General features: G+C 32.7%; 1 protein-coding gene across 5 annotated transcripts in view; it reads left to right on the top strand.

The window, feature by feature from the left end:
• Window positions 1-14,489, top strand: part of NCKAP1 (NCK associated protein 1) — a 109,281-nt gene that overhangs the window by 34,235 nt on the left and 60,557 nt on the right. For 3 of the 5 annotated variants that reach the window (XM_040475582.1, XM_040475578.1, XM_040475580.1), the window contains 7 exons: window positions 4,191-4,283; window positions 4,482-4,538; window positions 5,339-5,481; window positions 5,565-5,655; window positions 8,105-8,242; window positions 9,375-9,423; window positions 13,360-13,516. In XM_040475582.1, the coding sequence (XP_040331516.1) occupies window positions 4,191-4,283; window positions 4,482-4,538; window positions 5,339-5,481; window positions 5,565-5,655; window positions 8,105-8,242; window positions 9,375-9,423; window positions 13,360-13,516 (728 nt within the window). The remainder of the gene's footprint in view (window positions 1-4,190; window positions 4,284-4,481; window positions 4,539-5,338; window positions 5,482-5,564; window positions 5,656-8,104; window positions 8,243-9,374; window positions 9,424-13,359; window positions 13,517-14,489) is intronic. The other 2 variants (XM_040475579.1, XM_040475581.1) reach the window with 1 other exon arrangement.

The following is a 14,489-nucleotide window of genomic DNA, read 5'->3' as shown; positions in this document are numbered from 1 at the left end:
GTATACATTTCTGTATGGTATAAGGAAGTTGTCCAGGTTCATTCTTTTACATGTCGCTGTACTGTTTTCCCACCACCATTTGCTGAAGAGACTTGTCTTTTTTCCATTGGATATTCTTTCCTGCTTTGTCAAAGATTAGTTAACTATATAGTTGTGTGTCCATTTCTTGGTTCTCTATTCTGTTCCATTGATCTATGTTTCTGTTTTTGTGCCAGTACCATACTGTCTTGATGATTACACCTTTGTAATACAGCTTGAAGTCCGGACTTGTGATACCTCCAGCTTTGGTTTTCTTTTTCAGGATTGCTTTGGCTATTTGGGTTCCATACTGTACTTGGTTTTTAAAAGGAACAAAATACTAGCATAATTTAGATCAAGAAAAATAGTTTATTATGCATAAGCAGTTTTGACAATGAAAGAACATAATACTTGAAATAGGTGAATAGAGAACTATAGCCACATTTCTTTGAAAATCAGTGAGTTGCCATCTTAGGCATTGGTTCTTTATTGTAATTTGCCAGTAATTTTTCTTTGAAAGAGTAAAAACTAGTAAATACTACATTTCAGTGAATTTTTTAGATACTTATTTTGTGTGTAAAATGCTTCTTAATTTGACAAAGATTGATAACCAACATTTTTCAGTGCAAAGATATGATGTTTTTACGATCTGTGTTGCTAATGTTTTTCCTGTTTGCTCTCGGTTTTTACATATTTTTTACTTTGAATGTTAAGAATAAGGATCCATGGTTTGAAATTTAGTGAAAGCATTGTACAAATATTTTGCTAATGTATATAGTTAATCTAAGTATCCAAAATAATGCTTTTAAAGTATTAATGAATAGAATCAGTTCTCAGAATTACACTTTTCTAATTCTGTTCTGTTACATCAAACAATTTATTATTGATTTGTTGTTTAGCTGTTTCCTGCTTTTTGTTTACTATAAAACAATGAGATGATGAACCTAAAATTAAATACATTTAGTAGTATCTACTCTCTTTCACTTTAAGAACTAAAAGGTACCATTCTTTTTTTGTGGTTGAAGTCTTAAAGTTGTAGACACTTTTGTTCTTTGTTGTTATAATTGATCTCTTTCATACAGAACTTTATGGAATTTATTGTCATTAAATAGGGAATATAATTGGGACGACTGAGTGAGATACTTGTAGAGTATTTGGAACAATGCCTGGCAAGGAGTGTGTGCTCATATAATACCAGCTCTTACTAGAAGTGCTATGAGTAGTACTACATTATTTAAAATAGCTTTTCTTTTGTTTTGAAGAAATGGTTTGTTTAGCCTCCTTTGCCATTTATCTAATATTGAATGAATAGCTTCTGGGTGCCAGGAACTGTCAGATGTTCTCATGTACATTATTTTGGCTAATGATGAGAGTATTAGGCTCTAATGGTTAAGTCAGTTAGTCTTGGTTGTTCAATAAGAGGTAGGCTTTCTAGCAAAATTTGTCATCTATGATTGACATAAAAACCTTTTAAATTTGTCATAATCTCTCCTCTGATAGATGTTTATGTTGGATACTTTTTTATGTTCAGAGCAATGCGATATGGGCTGTGGAGATTGAAAAAAATGAGTTTGGTACACTGTCTTATAGTGCTGGAGAAAGCTGTGATACAGGGTAGAAAATGATACTGTTAGAAATTATACACATTTAGAAGAGAGAGCTAATACTTGCATTCAGGGAAGAAGTTTAATCAGGCATGGTTTTTGAAGATAAGTTAACATTTAAACTGAATAGTTTGGGCATAGTAGGATTTGGACATCTCAGTAGAGGAAACAAATATGAGATGTGTATAGAAAATAGGGAATAGTTTGTTTTAGGTACTGTGTATGAATGAATGTAGGAGAAATTTTAGATTGGGAAGGTAAATTTTATTTAGAACCAAATTGTGTAAGGCCTTGAAAACTTGACTGTTTTGAATTCAGACATTTGTTAGTGGAGTGAATGTTTTTAGTCACTTTGAGGCTAGTTACATATGGTTTGGGGGAAATAAAGTTGAATGAGAAATTTAGACCATAATGAGATTTTATTACTAAAAAGGGAGGTGGTGAACATACAGAATGGTAGAAAGGACAGTTCTTTTACATTCTGTGGGCATTAGGTTCTTAATATGTAAAATAAAATGTGTGTAAAAAGATCATTAAGGCCATAATGAGATGGTGACTCTGTCTTTTTTTTTTTTTTTTTTTTGTCCAAAATAGGGTGCTGAAATTTAAAGGAGGTACTATTTATAAATTAACCCCATAGCAAATGAGTTATAATTTTTGTTTTTTTTAGTTTTATTTTACCTATTATATTTAAAAAAAAAAATTTAAATTAGTTAAAACAAAAAAAAAAAAAAAAAAAAAGACTAAGTCATCAATCATAAAGGTTTATTGTTGAACTTAAAGGTAAAGGTAATATAATCTGAGGAAATAGAATCTTTTAAAATTTATTAATTTAGTTTTAGTTGAAGTATAGTTGACACAGTGTTACATTAGTTTCAGGTGTATAACAGTAATTCCACAAGTTTATATGTTAATACTACGTTCACCACAAGTGTAGCTACACCTGTCACCATACAATGCTGTTGTAACACCACTGACAATATTCCCTATGCTATACTTTTTATTCCCCTAACTTACTCATTCCATAACTGGAAGCCTGTGTCTCCCACTCCCCTTCACCCATTTTGTCCACTTGACACCCCCAGAAAATAGTCATTTTTGTATAAGTATCTGCTTGATGAGTGGTAATGATTAAAAATGTGCATATAAACATGGAAGTGTTTTGAAACAGATACATTGTTGAAAATAAAGTCAGTTACTCATAGATAAAGCTAAAACCAGTTACACATCACTGTAAGTATACACTTTAATATGTCTGGCATTATGAGGAAGTAATGAGGTACTTCATTTACACATTTTCTAGACATAATTCTTTAAATGTCTTCAGGGACTGCAGTCTTTAGGGTAGTTTACCCTATATTAGATGGGTCTACTAGGCTGCTATACTTGCTATTTTAAACTGTCTTGTCAGAATTTTTTTTGAATTTTCCCTTGATGTTGCACTCACTGCTGTAAATTTTCTGGCTTATCATAATGGTTCAGTACAATTATGTAGAGGGGCACCTCTTCCCCCAACTCTCCTGTATAAGTAAGAACTGTATGAGGGCCTCAAAATTATGTGGACTATGACAGCAATTTTGTTACTTCAAACCACTTTTCCGTATTCTAGTTTTCTCACATTCTAGACAAGTGATTCTCAGACATTTAGTGTGCATTCAGGTCACCTGGGTATTTTGTTAAAAGGCAAATTCTCATTCAGTAGATCTTCCTTGGGCCTGAGATTCTGCTTTTCTAATCAGCTCCTAAATGATGTGGAGTTGCTCTTCTGTGGATTACACCGAGAATATCAAGGTTCTAGAAGGTTTATTGGAATTCTGTCAGTCTTATGATACAGGGTGTTAAATGTGGCTGGATTCTTCCAGAACTTACAGTTTTGAAAAGAAAACCTAGGGCTTTTTAAATTTAATAATGCAGTTGATTGGATAATATTTATCTTTTATATTCACGTTTCCCTCTTTCATGTTTACCAGTGTCTTAACTCTAGTTTTGCTTCTTTCTCATTTCTTTTTTTGTTGTTGTGGTTTTTTGCTTTTGTTTAACGTATTATTGTGTTTTGTGGATCTGGTCAGGGAACCGTTACTGTATTTTATGTTTGTATCTACATTTTATTTTGCATGCTTAACGTGGCTTTGCCTGGATGTTCTTTTTGGTAAGTTCCAAATTTATAAAGCATATTGTTTTTTTGTAGTGTAAGTCACAGTGTTTATCATCCTTTTTTTTCCTCTCACTTCTGGTAATGTGATCATGCTCTCATGAGTTGTTTTTAATTTTTTTTAAAGAGTTCATTTGATACCTTTCCCTAACATTTTCCAGTTTTCCTTAATAGTAGTGCAGTTTGGTACTAATCTGCTTTGATTGGTTTTATAGCCTCACACTGTCAGTTGCTGATCACTATTAGCAGTTGCTATGTCAAGTATTTTGGTTTTTTTAAAAAAGCCTTAATCATCTAGAGATACTGTTCTAAGAGCTTGTGCTTCCATATAGCAATCATAAAAGAAGATAGTTTGTAGTAAAATTAAATATTTTTGTTCTGAATGAAAAATGCATTCTAATTTTGTTTTTTTACAGCAACAGCTTGCACAGCTACAGAAAGAAAAATCAGAGATTCTGAAAAATCTGGCATTATACTACTTTACATTTGTAGATGTTATGGAATTTAAGGTATGTATTTTAATACATAAAGTTTAATATTTCAGAAGTAGGTTGATGTTTATTAATTGTATAAATTGCTTTGTCACTTGTAGATAATAAAATAAGAATTCTTTTGCAACTACAATTTAAAATATATTTTATTTTTGTGTTTTCTAAATTTAGTATTATTTATCTAGGTAGAAAATTAACATAAGCTTTTATTTTCAGGACCATGTTTGTGAATTGCTGAACACTATTGATGTTTGCCAAGTCTTCTTTGATATCGTAAGTATTATTTTCAGAAAAACTCCTGATTCTCTCCTGGTAGCTTCTTTTTTTTTTTCTTTTAACGTTTTTATTCATTTTTGAGAGACACAGAGAGACTGGGCATGAGTGGGGGAGGGGCAGAGAGAGAGGGAGATACAGAATCTGAAGCAGGCTTCAGGCTCTGAGCTGTCAGCATGGAGCCCGTATTTTGTAGCACTTTTTAAAGGTAAGGAGTTATAATGTATTTTCTATTTTTACTTATTTCATTGTCACTGAGTATAAATCTTGAGTGTATTGGAAAATAGTTGTTAATTTTAGTATTTTATTTTAGTAATTGCAGTTTAAAAAAGTTAAGTGAATAATACTTTTCTCTGTAAAAGGCATACTTGATAGAATCTTAGGTACGACAATTTCTAGATACAGGAAGTCAGAGTGAAAAATGCCTCCATTGACAATTTACTACTAAATGACTTCCATTACTTTTTTATTTAGTACTCCTTTTTCTTGCTTAGTGAGATTGGCTCCATATTTCTTCTTATTCTGGTTTTATTTATCCTTTTAAACTATTTACCAGTTAAATAAAGCAATAACAAGCTTTTTGTCATCCATAAAATTGTGTCACCAACATGAAACTGTTACCTGTAACTTCTAAATTTTAGGTATGTTTTTGGTGAAAGGAATTAGAATTTTAGAAGTAGGCATAAAATAAATAACTAAAGATTATTGACTTTTAGTAGCTGCCATGAAGATTGTGTGTGTGCGTGTGTGTGTCTTAAAGTTTACAAAATAAGAGGTTAAACTTGATTTTTGTTTTCTAGACTGTAAACTTTGATTTAACAAAGAACTACTTAGATTTGATTATAACCTATACAACACTAATGATACTACTGTCTCGAATTGAAGAAAGGAAGGCAATCATTGGATTATACAACTATGCTCATGAAATGACCCATGGAGCCAGGTAGACCTGCATTATACAGATCTTTGTGAAATTCTCAGTTTGATGGCTAACAACTCACTGAAATTTGATATGTCTATTTTAAGTGACCGAGAATACCCACGCCTTGGTCAGATGATTGTGGATTATGAAAACCCTTTAAAAAAAATGATGGAAGAATTTGTACCCCATAGCAAGGTAGGACCTGGTTTTTAGATTGCTTTTAATAGGCATATGAAATAGTATAAGGGTGGATAGTTAGATAAACTTCTTTATGAAAAACATAATGGGATGCGAATAATAGCTGTGTATGGTATTATCTAATTGTGAACCAGAGAACTCATTAGTTAGATTCCAAATAGTACATGGAAACTCAGGAATATATTGATCCAGTATAATTTTTATTTTTATTATTTTTTTTTGGTTTATTTTTATTTGTTTTGAGAGACAGAGAGCAAGCAGGGTAGGGGCAGAAAGAGAGGGGGACAGAATCCCAAACAGGCTCTGCGATGTCAGCACAGAGCCTGACATGGGGCTCAGATTCACAAATCGTGAAATCATGACCTGAGCTGAAATCGGGAGTCGGATGCTTAACTGAGCCACCCAGTCACCTCCATTATAGATTTTAGATTCAGTATAGGGTATAGAGGTAGTGAAGTTTAGTATTTGGGAATGTCTGCTCTGATACCAGACTACCTGGGTTCTAATCCCAACTCTGCCAATTACTGAGTGTGTAATATTGGGCACATTCCTTAACCATCTTCCCTGTATCCATTTTCTTATCTGTAAAAATAGAGAAATAATATCTCCCTCATATGGTTGTTATGAGGATTAAATGGATTAATTCATAAAAAGTATTTAGATACATAGTGTTTGATAAATTTTAACTAGGTTATTAATAAATCTTAAGAAAAACTATAAGAGCTTTGTGAAAATAATTTTGAATGTCTTTTACAATATATAAAAAAGTAGTTTTAGTGAAACAGTTTTGGTTCAAGGGAGTCTTGCCATTATGGTTTCTTTGCAGTAGGGCTGATTCAAAGAACCGTAGTTCATATGCACATCAAGGAAATTTAGAGGTATCTCATACATCCTATTACAGATAAAAATTGAGAACTGGAGAAGTGACACAATAAGTCATTTAGCAGCAATTGGGGCAAAACCAGAGCTAAATCCCAAGATTTTAGAATCTTGGTTCATTCTCTTTGAGTCATGAGAGTTAAACATTTTAATAATACACTATTTTCTCTAAATCTGTGCTTTTTTTTTTTTGACCCACAGTTAACACCAAGAATTTTCCTTCCATTTTTTTACTCCAGTAAAAATTCTGAAAATGTGTTTACAGAAGATGTGTTTGTAGTTTAATTTCTTTGTTTAGCTGTATTATACCCACAAATTTATATAGGTTATTGTTTTGAAGTTAGTTGGATCATTAGTTTGAAAGAGGCCAGTGGATGGCATCAGTTTTGAAGTAAAAATCAGCATTGCAGATGGAGATGTCAGGATTCCTCAGAGTGCTGAGCATACCACAGTCATTTGTCTCTGATTTGGGTATTGCTTTTTCCTCACCTGGAACTGTCTTCCCTACTCCTCTCTGTTTTCTCTATACATTCATTTCTGACTTTTTGCCAATCACATACGGCCAAGTTTTTATTTACCCAATTCAGATTTCGTTCTTTTCCCACTTAAGTGATGAAAATTTCCTTAAGACTCTTGCATGTCTTTTTAAGTTCTCCATAGTCATTTGCATATACTAGACTATTAATAATTGCTTCAAGAGAATTATCTATTTGGATTAGACCCTTTATTTCCTAAACACAGTTTTTCTGATGTTCCATGATATCTCAGGTTTAGATACAAAGTCTATCCTGTATTTGCTAGGATTTGTTAAAATTAATTTTAAAAACATTTATAATCACTTGGTAGAGTATAATAAAAATACAGATTCCTGGGGTCTACTCCCAGAGGTTCTGGTTTACTAAGTTTCAGGTAGAACTCTGGATTCTGATTTTTGAACAAATTCCATGGTAATTCATGTGCACTCAGATGTTCACTCTTACACAGAGATTCTAGGAAGCAAAGATGAATAGCAAAGGACAGTTAAAAGCAAGTAAGAAGCAGATGAGAAGAAACATTAAATATCTTGATGATAAAGCTATAATTAACAGACCAAATGACAAATAGAAATTAAGTAATTTATTAAGATAGAGCACATTTTTTTTTGTAAAGAAATCTTTGGAGAAATATGAAATATGTTGAGCTCTATTAACAGTCCTACAACCCTAATGTGTTTTTTCAAAGAACTATTAGAGTAGAAAATGATGCACAAAAGAATGTGCCTACTACCCCTTTTGAAATAAAGATCCCAAGATTGCCAAACATTGTAACTTTTAAGGAACTAACATGATTTCCTGAGCTGAGCTCTTGCCCAGGAATACAGAATCTATGTAGTTTTTATGAAATTAAAAAAAATTCTAGAGGTGGTAGCCAGACCCACCTTAGATACTATATGGAGCATAGTTGTAATTAGGCTTTGTTGTTTTAGGATGGTACAGTTAGAAACACACAGCACTTGTAGCTGAAATTTAAATGGAAAAATAAAAAAAAGTCTTTGTTCCTCAACTTCCTTTTTTCCTATTTTAATTAGTCTCTTTCAGATGCACTAATTTCTCTTCAGATGGTGTATCCTCGAAGGAATCTTTCAGCTGACCAGTGGAGAAATGCCCAACTATTGAGTCTCATCAGTGCACCCAGTACAATGCTTAATCCTGCACAGTCTGACACCGTATGGTTCTGTTTTTCCCTTTTTGAATAAAAATAGTAAAGTTGATTTTTAAAAAAATATCAGCAATGCAGTACTGTTGTGATTTTTCTTCTGATTGATGTTAGCCTGTCAGTGAAGTTTATTGTAAAATGTCCAGTAATTAAGTTGTACTATTGAGTTTTTTTATTTCTAAAATCTGATGCTAAGTTAATACAATTAGTAATGTAAGTATTTTCTCTTAAAATTTAAATGTCTGTTTTGTTCTGTTATAGTAGAAAATTTGGAAAATGCAGAAAATTGTAAAGAAGGAAATACAAATCATCTTAAATCCTCACCAAAATCATTATATTGTTTTATATAGTTGACCCTTAAACAACATGGTTTGAACTGTGTGAGGTCACTTACACGTGTATTTTTTGATAAATACAGTATTGTACTGTAAATGTATTTTCTCTTAAGATTTTCTTAATATTTTCTCTAGCTTTATTATTGTAAGAATACATTATATAATATGTGTAACTTACAAAATATATATTAATTGACTTTGTCATTGGTAAGGCTTCTGGTCAACAGTAAGCTATTAGTATTTAAATTTTTGGAAGTCAGGAGTGTTAGGCAAATTTTCAGCTGCATGGGGAGCAGGGTGTTGGCATTCCTAATCCTCCTGTTGTTCAAGGGTCAACTGTATTTTCAGTCTGTTCTCTGTATGTATAAAAATATATGTTATGCAGATGGAGAATACACACACAAAATTACTGATTGGGGTGAGATAGTAAGTACCCATGTACCTAAATCTTTTTTAAATTGATTAAATATTATCTCTTGGAATACTACAAGCTCTGAAATAGACTTGGGAAATTTGAAGTTGTCCTTTATCAGATTGAAGACAATTTAGCAACAGTATTATTTTAAGGGAGGTTTCAGGGAGTGTAAATGTGAAAGGGGCACAGCTCTTACTGTCCTTTGTGGACTGCAAGTTTAAATCATAAGTTATAAAACTTTTATCCAGCGTTTTAAATATGTCATGGTGGTATTTGAGCCAAGAATTGAGCAGTAAGAGTTTTTAGGAGGAAGAGAAAGAGAGTGACTTAGCATAGGATTTGTTTTTTTTAGAATTTCTTCTAATCACAGGTATATATTTTCTCTTTTTAAGATGCCTTGTGAATATCTCTCTTTGGATGCAATGGAAAAATGGATTATCTGTAAGTAAAATCAATTAGTTTTGTAACTATCTCTCAGGTTTTAAGTTTTAGAGAAAAATAACAGGTAATATGGATTACTTCTGTGCCAAGCACTGTCCTAAGCCATTTCTGTGTATTACCTCATTCAGTTCTCGTACTGACCCTGTCAAGATAGTCTGTTTTATAGTCGAGGAATCTAAAGCTTAGTCTATGTAGCTAATAAGTGACAAAGACAAAATGAGAACCTAGGCTAATGCCAAGGCTCATGGTACATTATATTGCCTCTCAGTATGACTGTCAAAACTACATTTTTATTTTGTTTTTAATGATTTTTTAAAATGTCATGTTTATTCAGCTAAGGTTTTTGGTTTTAGTTTACTTCTGTACATATAATAATGACTCATCATTGGCAGTTAAATGCATTGGAAGATGAAATTACTAGTTGTGCCCCTGGGACGTTCACAAACCATAGGGGAAATAGACACAGTAACATACAGATACAATATAGAATGAGAGTTCCTATAATTACTTCTACCGCCCCCAGGTCCAGTAGCATATGGGAATAATTTTGAGCAGTTTTTGTTTCTTAGTTCTTATAGGTCTTGTTTCTTGGTTTGTTAACCTTTAAGATTTATTTATTGTTTTTTTTTTTTATTATAGTATATCTCAAACTATAGTGAAGGACCAGTTTTTAAAAAAATTTTTTTTTGCATTGATACTTCTATAAAATTCAAAAAAATTGAATTATTAGAATTACCAGAAATTAATACAGATGCAAAAGCCCACATTTTAAATTATTAAATTCAGTTTAATCTAACATTGTTTTTAGCTTTCCACTCATAAATCAATGTCAGATTTTTATGAGAGTTTCTAAATACTGTTAGTTTCTTTACTCAATCTCATGCCCTGGCACTTTGAAAAGCACTGTTATTAGTATGAAAGAGGAGGAATTTAGCACATAACTCCCTGTCCCTGGCCATTTTTATTAATTATATATTTTACATTGATCATTTTTGTGATACTCTATTTTCTTCTGTAACGATAGTTAAGATTTTCATCCTTTAGTCTCTTACTTGATCAAAACACAGTTTTCAAAGTATTAATTTTGCTTAAATGTATCGTGATCCTTGGTTGTTCATGTTTATGGAAGTTTGGCTGTAGAACAGAGGTGATTAGTAGAGTTAGGTAGCATGATGACCTAGAGTTAATAGCACTAGTGCCCCTAGTCTTGAGGAATGCTGAGTACAGGGCCCTGTATGATGAGAGGGAGGTAGGTCAGAAGGCAGGCTACCCTAAGAAGGAACGTAGGGACATAGAGGCAGATTTGGGATAATCACAGTTGCCCAAGTAAGGAAGGTTTACTCTGAAGTTTGCTGCCTTCATGTGTTTGAGCCTTGAGTAGAGTTAATATAGAAGTTAAGAATTGCCTTAAACTCTGCACTTGTCATTTTAACCCTAAAACTCATAGTAGGACTTTTCTGTAGACTGTGGTCTGCTTTCTTTAGTGCTTTGCTCTAGATTAGTTTCAAGTGTGGTCCCTGGATCAGCAGCATCACCTAGGAACTTATTAGATATGTAGAATCTTGATCTTCACCCTAGACCTACTCAATTGGAAACAGTGAATGGATCCTAGCAATCTGATTTAATAAGTCTTCCTAGTAGCTCTGATGCAAGCTAAAGTTGGAGAATCATTGGTCTAGATTATAGCCTGGGGCCTAGAGTTACTGAGAGTCTGGAATGTTGAAGACCCAGCTATTTGGAATGCAATTATAAAATAACTTATCCTGATGTTCTTTTCAGGGTCTATTCTTGCTCTGTTGGTTGGACTCAGAGGACTCCTTGGGAAAGATCTCTTTTCATCTCTGGAGTTTTGGATTACTAATTCCTGACTCTCTTTAAATTGATAGTCGAGTTCTGTCTACTTTCGATCTTAAAAGATTTTTCCCAACTTTCTTGTCTAGTATTGGTATTTATTTATTTATTTATTTATTATTTATTTATTTATTTATTTATTTATTTATTAACATCCACATTAGTTAGCATATAGTGCAATAATGGTTTCAGGAGTAGAGTCCCATGATTCATCCCCTACATATAACACCCAGCGTTCATCCCAACAAGTGTCCTCCTTAATGCCTCTTGCCCATTTAGCCCATCTCCCCACCCAGAACCCCTCCAGCAACCCTCAGTTTGTTCTCTGTATTTAAGAGTCTCTTATGTTTTATCCCCCTCCATGTTTTTGTATTATTTTTGCTTCTCTTCCCTTATGTTCATCTGTTTTGTATCTTAAATTCCACATCAGTAAAGTCACATGATATTTGTCTTTCTCTAATTTCCCTTAGCATAATACACTCTAGTTCCATCCACATAGTTGCAGATGGCAAGATTGCATTCTTAGTATTGGTCTTCTTTCTTGTTTTCTAACATTTTTGTGGCTTAAAATAACTAAATTTTTTTTTTCTGTCCTTGTATTGGAACCTTGGTGGGTAAAGGAAGTTAATATGTGATTTAATTAATAAATCATCCTAATCTTGGGCAGTCTATTTTAAATTCATTTGCCCTTTTTGATTCTGTCATAAACAAATGAAGATATTTTAATTCATAAGGTAATCCATATCTTAAAAAAATAAAATATATGGTAACCCATAATAACTGCTAACATCTTTAGAGAAACCTTTTATTATCTGCAGCAAGTTTGTGACTCTAAGTATTCAACGAGGTATAAAACACTAAGCGAAATCACTTTTTACTCAGAGGTTTAGAGTAAAAAAACATTATATAGGACAAGAATCTTTTACAAACAGTTTCTCGTGAGGACTTAAGTTTCCATGTGTATATTCTGTTTCTTTGGTTGTGTACCAGACCATGTAATTGGCTGTGTTTAGGGGTCCTGTTGCATGAAAAACTTCTTTATGTTTCAGGGTATTTAAAGAAGTTTAATATGCTTCTGTATATGATTCCACAGTATATGCCTACTTACCTTAAAAAGTTAACTTGCTTGCATAGTGTCCTGTTAAAGGAAGGTTGAGCTAAGAATAAAAAGATGAATGACAAGTTATATGTTAACGATTCAGGAGTTTAAAGGGGAGAGTGACCACTGAGAATCCTAGGGAAATCTCACAGAAATGGGATTGGTTAGTAACTGACCCAGTAACTTGTGTATAGCAGGTACTGAGTAAATGTTGAATGACTGACAGATGAGGTTTTGTGGCGTAGTGGAGAGGGCTACAGAGGGCATCAACAAACATACATAGGATTTTAAATTTGTATCGGATTTCCAAAGTAGATAACAAAAGATGAAAGAGATATATGAATTCATGTAAGAAAGCAGCATAATATATTGAAAGAATCTTAGACTTTAAGGGTAAATACTTGAGGCTAAATATAGCTCTAATAGTTAATAGTATAACTTTAGGCAAGTCATTGAACCTTCATTTCTTCAACTATAAAAGAGAAGGATACCATCTATTTTATCTACTCCAGAGAATCATGTGAGATAATATAAGTGAAAGCTTATTTAGTAATCTATATATTGCTGTGAAAATGTGAGATGCATTTGTTCTGGTGATTTAAAAAAATTGATTAGCCTTATTTTTCAGTTACTGTAATAGTTATGATTACTGTATTTGTTGATTAGTTTAACTTCTGATATCTAGGTTAAAATATTTTATAAAGATTTTGAAAATGTCTTTTACTCATTTATTAAAATGACTTTTTTCACAGGCCAGAAGCAACATTTTTTCTCATCAGTGTGGGTTCAAAGGACTGATTTTGCAGAATACAGAAAATTATTGACAATTGTTGCCATCTTGTGTGTATGAGTTATTACCTGTCACTTAAAAAGCCTCAATTAAAAGCCTCAATTTTATGTTTCTGAAATTTTTGGAAGCTACTTTGTAATGGAAAGAATTTAATTTTGGAATACTTTTATATTCGTATTTACTTTTTTTTTTTAAGTTGGCTTCATTTTGTGCCATGGGATTCTAAATACTGATGCGACAGCACTGAACCTTTGGAAGCTAGCTCTTCAAAGTAGCTCTTGCCTCTCTCTCTTTCGGGATGAAGTTTTCCACATTCACAAAGCTGCAGAAGACTTATTTGTAAACATACGAGGGTATGGCATTTTCATTTATCTTGCCTTTTTTTTTGGAGAAGGGTAGTGAGTGAATGATTTTTGTTGAAGTTTGGGGATAGAGAAGGGTCATGTATGCAAGAAGATGTCACCTGTACCCTCTTACTGGTCACAGTAAGTTTTTTTCTTAACAGTCACCCTGATACGGTATTTTCATATATTTTATAGGTAACTTCACAGACTGAAGTATCTAGTGTTTCTCCCCTTTTAAAACTTGTATTCTATGATAAAGAAGATGTGCTCTCTTTTGCAAATTATGATATGGGTTTAGACGTAAATATTGCTAAAAGCACCATATACATTTTAGAGTTTTGAAATTTGTAGAAGTGCTATTGAGAAGTATGTGGGTCAGTCAGAAGAACTTCATTAAATTATAACAATTATACAAGTCAGACTGCTGCACGTAAGAAATCATGTTTCCTTTTAATAAGGTGTTCCAAGTGACTCATTTATATTCATTCCCTGGAAAGCAAATAGTTCTTACAAATTTGTTTCCTTGAAATTTTTAATGCCTGCATTTCTTTCTATATGAGGTTCTGTAGGCAGTATACAGTAAACAGGTTGGCCTCAGACTTGGTAGTAGTTTTGAAGTCTTTTGAAATTAGGAGCATCTAAAATATTCTAAAATACCTGAAAGTGTCAAATAGTTATGTTCATCTTGTTAGTTTCAGATACAAATGAAGTTTACCAACATTTGATTCATATCCAATTTAGAAATGTCTTCATGCAGGGTGCCTGGGTGGCTCAGTTGGTTAAGTGTCCCAACTATTGATCTCAGCTCAGGTCTTGATCTCAGGGTTGTGAGTTCAAGTCCCATGCTGGACTCCAATACTGGGCATGAAACCTACTTAAAAACAAACAAACAAAAAAAAACAATGTCTTGAAGAAATTGAGATAAAGCATCTGTTAGTTATTAAAAAGTAAATATACCAACTAAGCCTCAAATTTTAGTGTG

The sequence above is a fragment of the Herpailurus yagouaroundi genome, unplaced genomic scaffold (genome assembly GCF_014898765.1).
Source record: "Herpailurus yagouaroundi ecotype Mexico unplaced genomic scaffold, PumYag 140, whole genome shotgun sequence".
NCBI classification, from domain to species: domain Eukaryota; kingdom Metazoa; phylum Chordata; class Mammalia; order Carnivora; family Felidae; genus Herpailurus; species Herpailurus yagouaroundi.
This window is presented reverse-complemented; position numbering and strand designations above follow the sequence as displayed.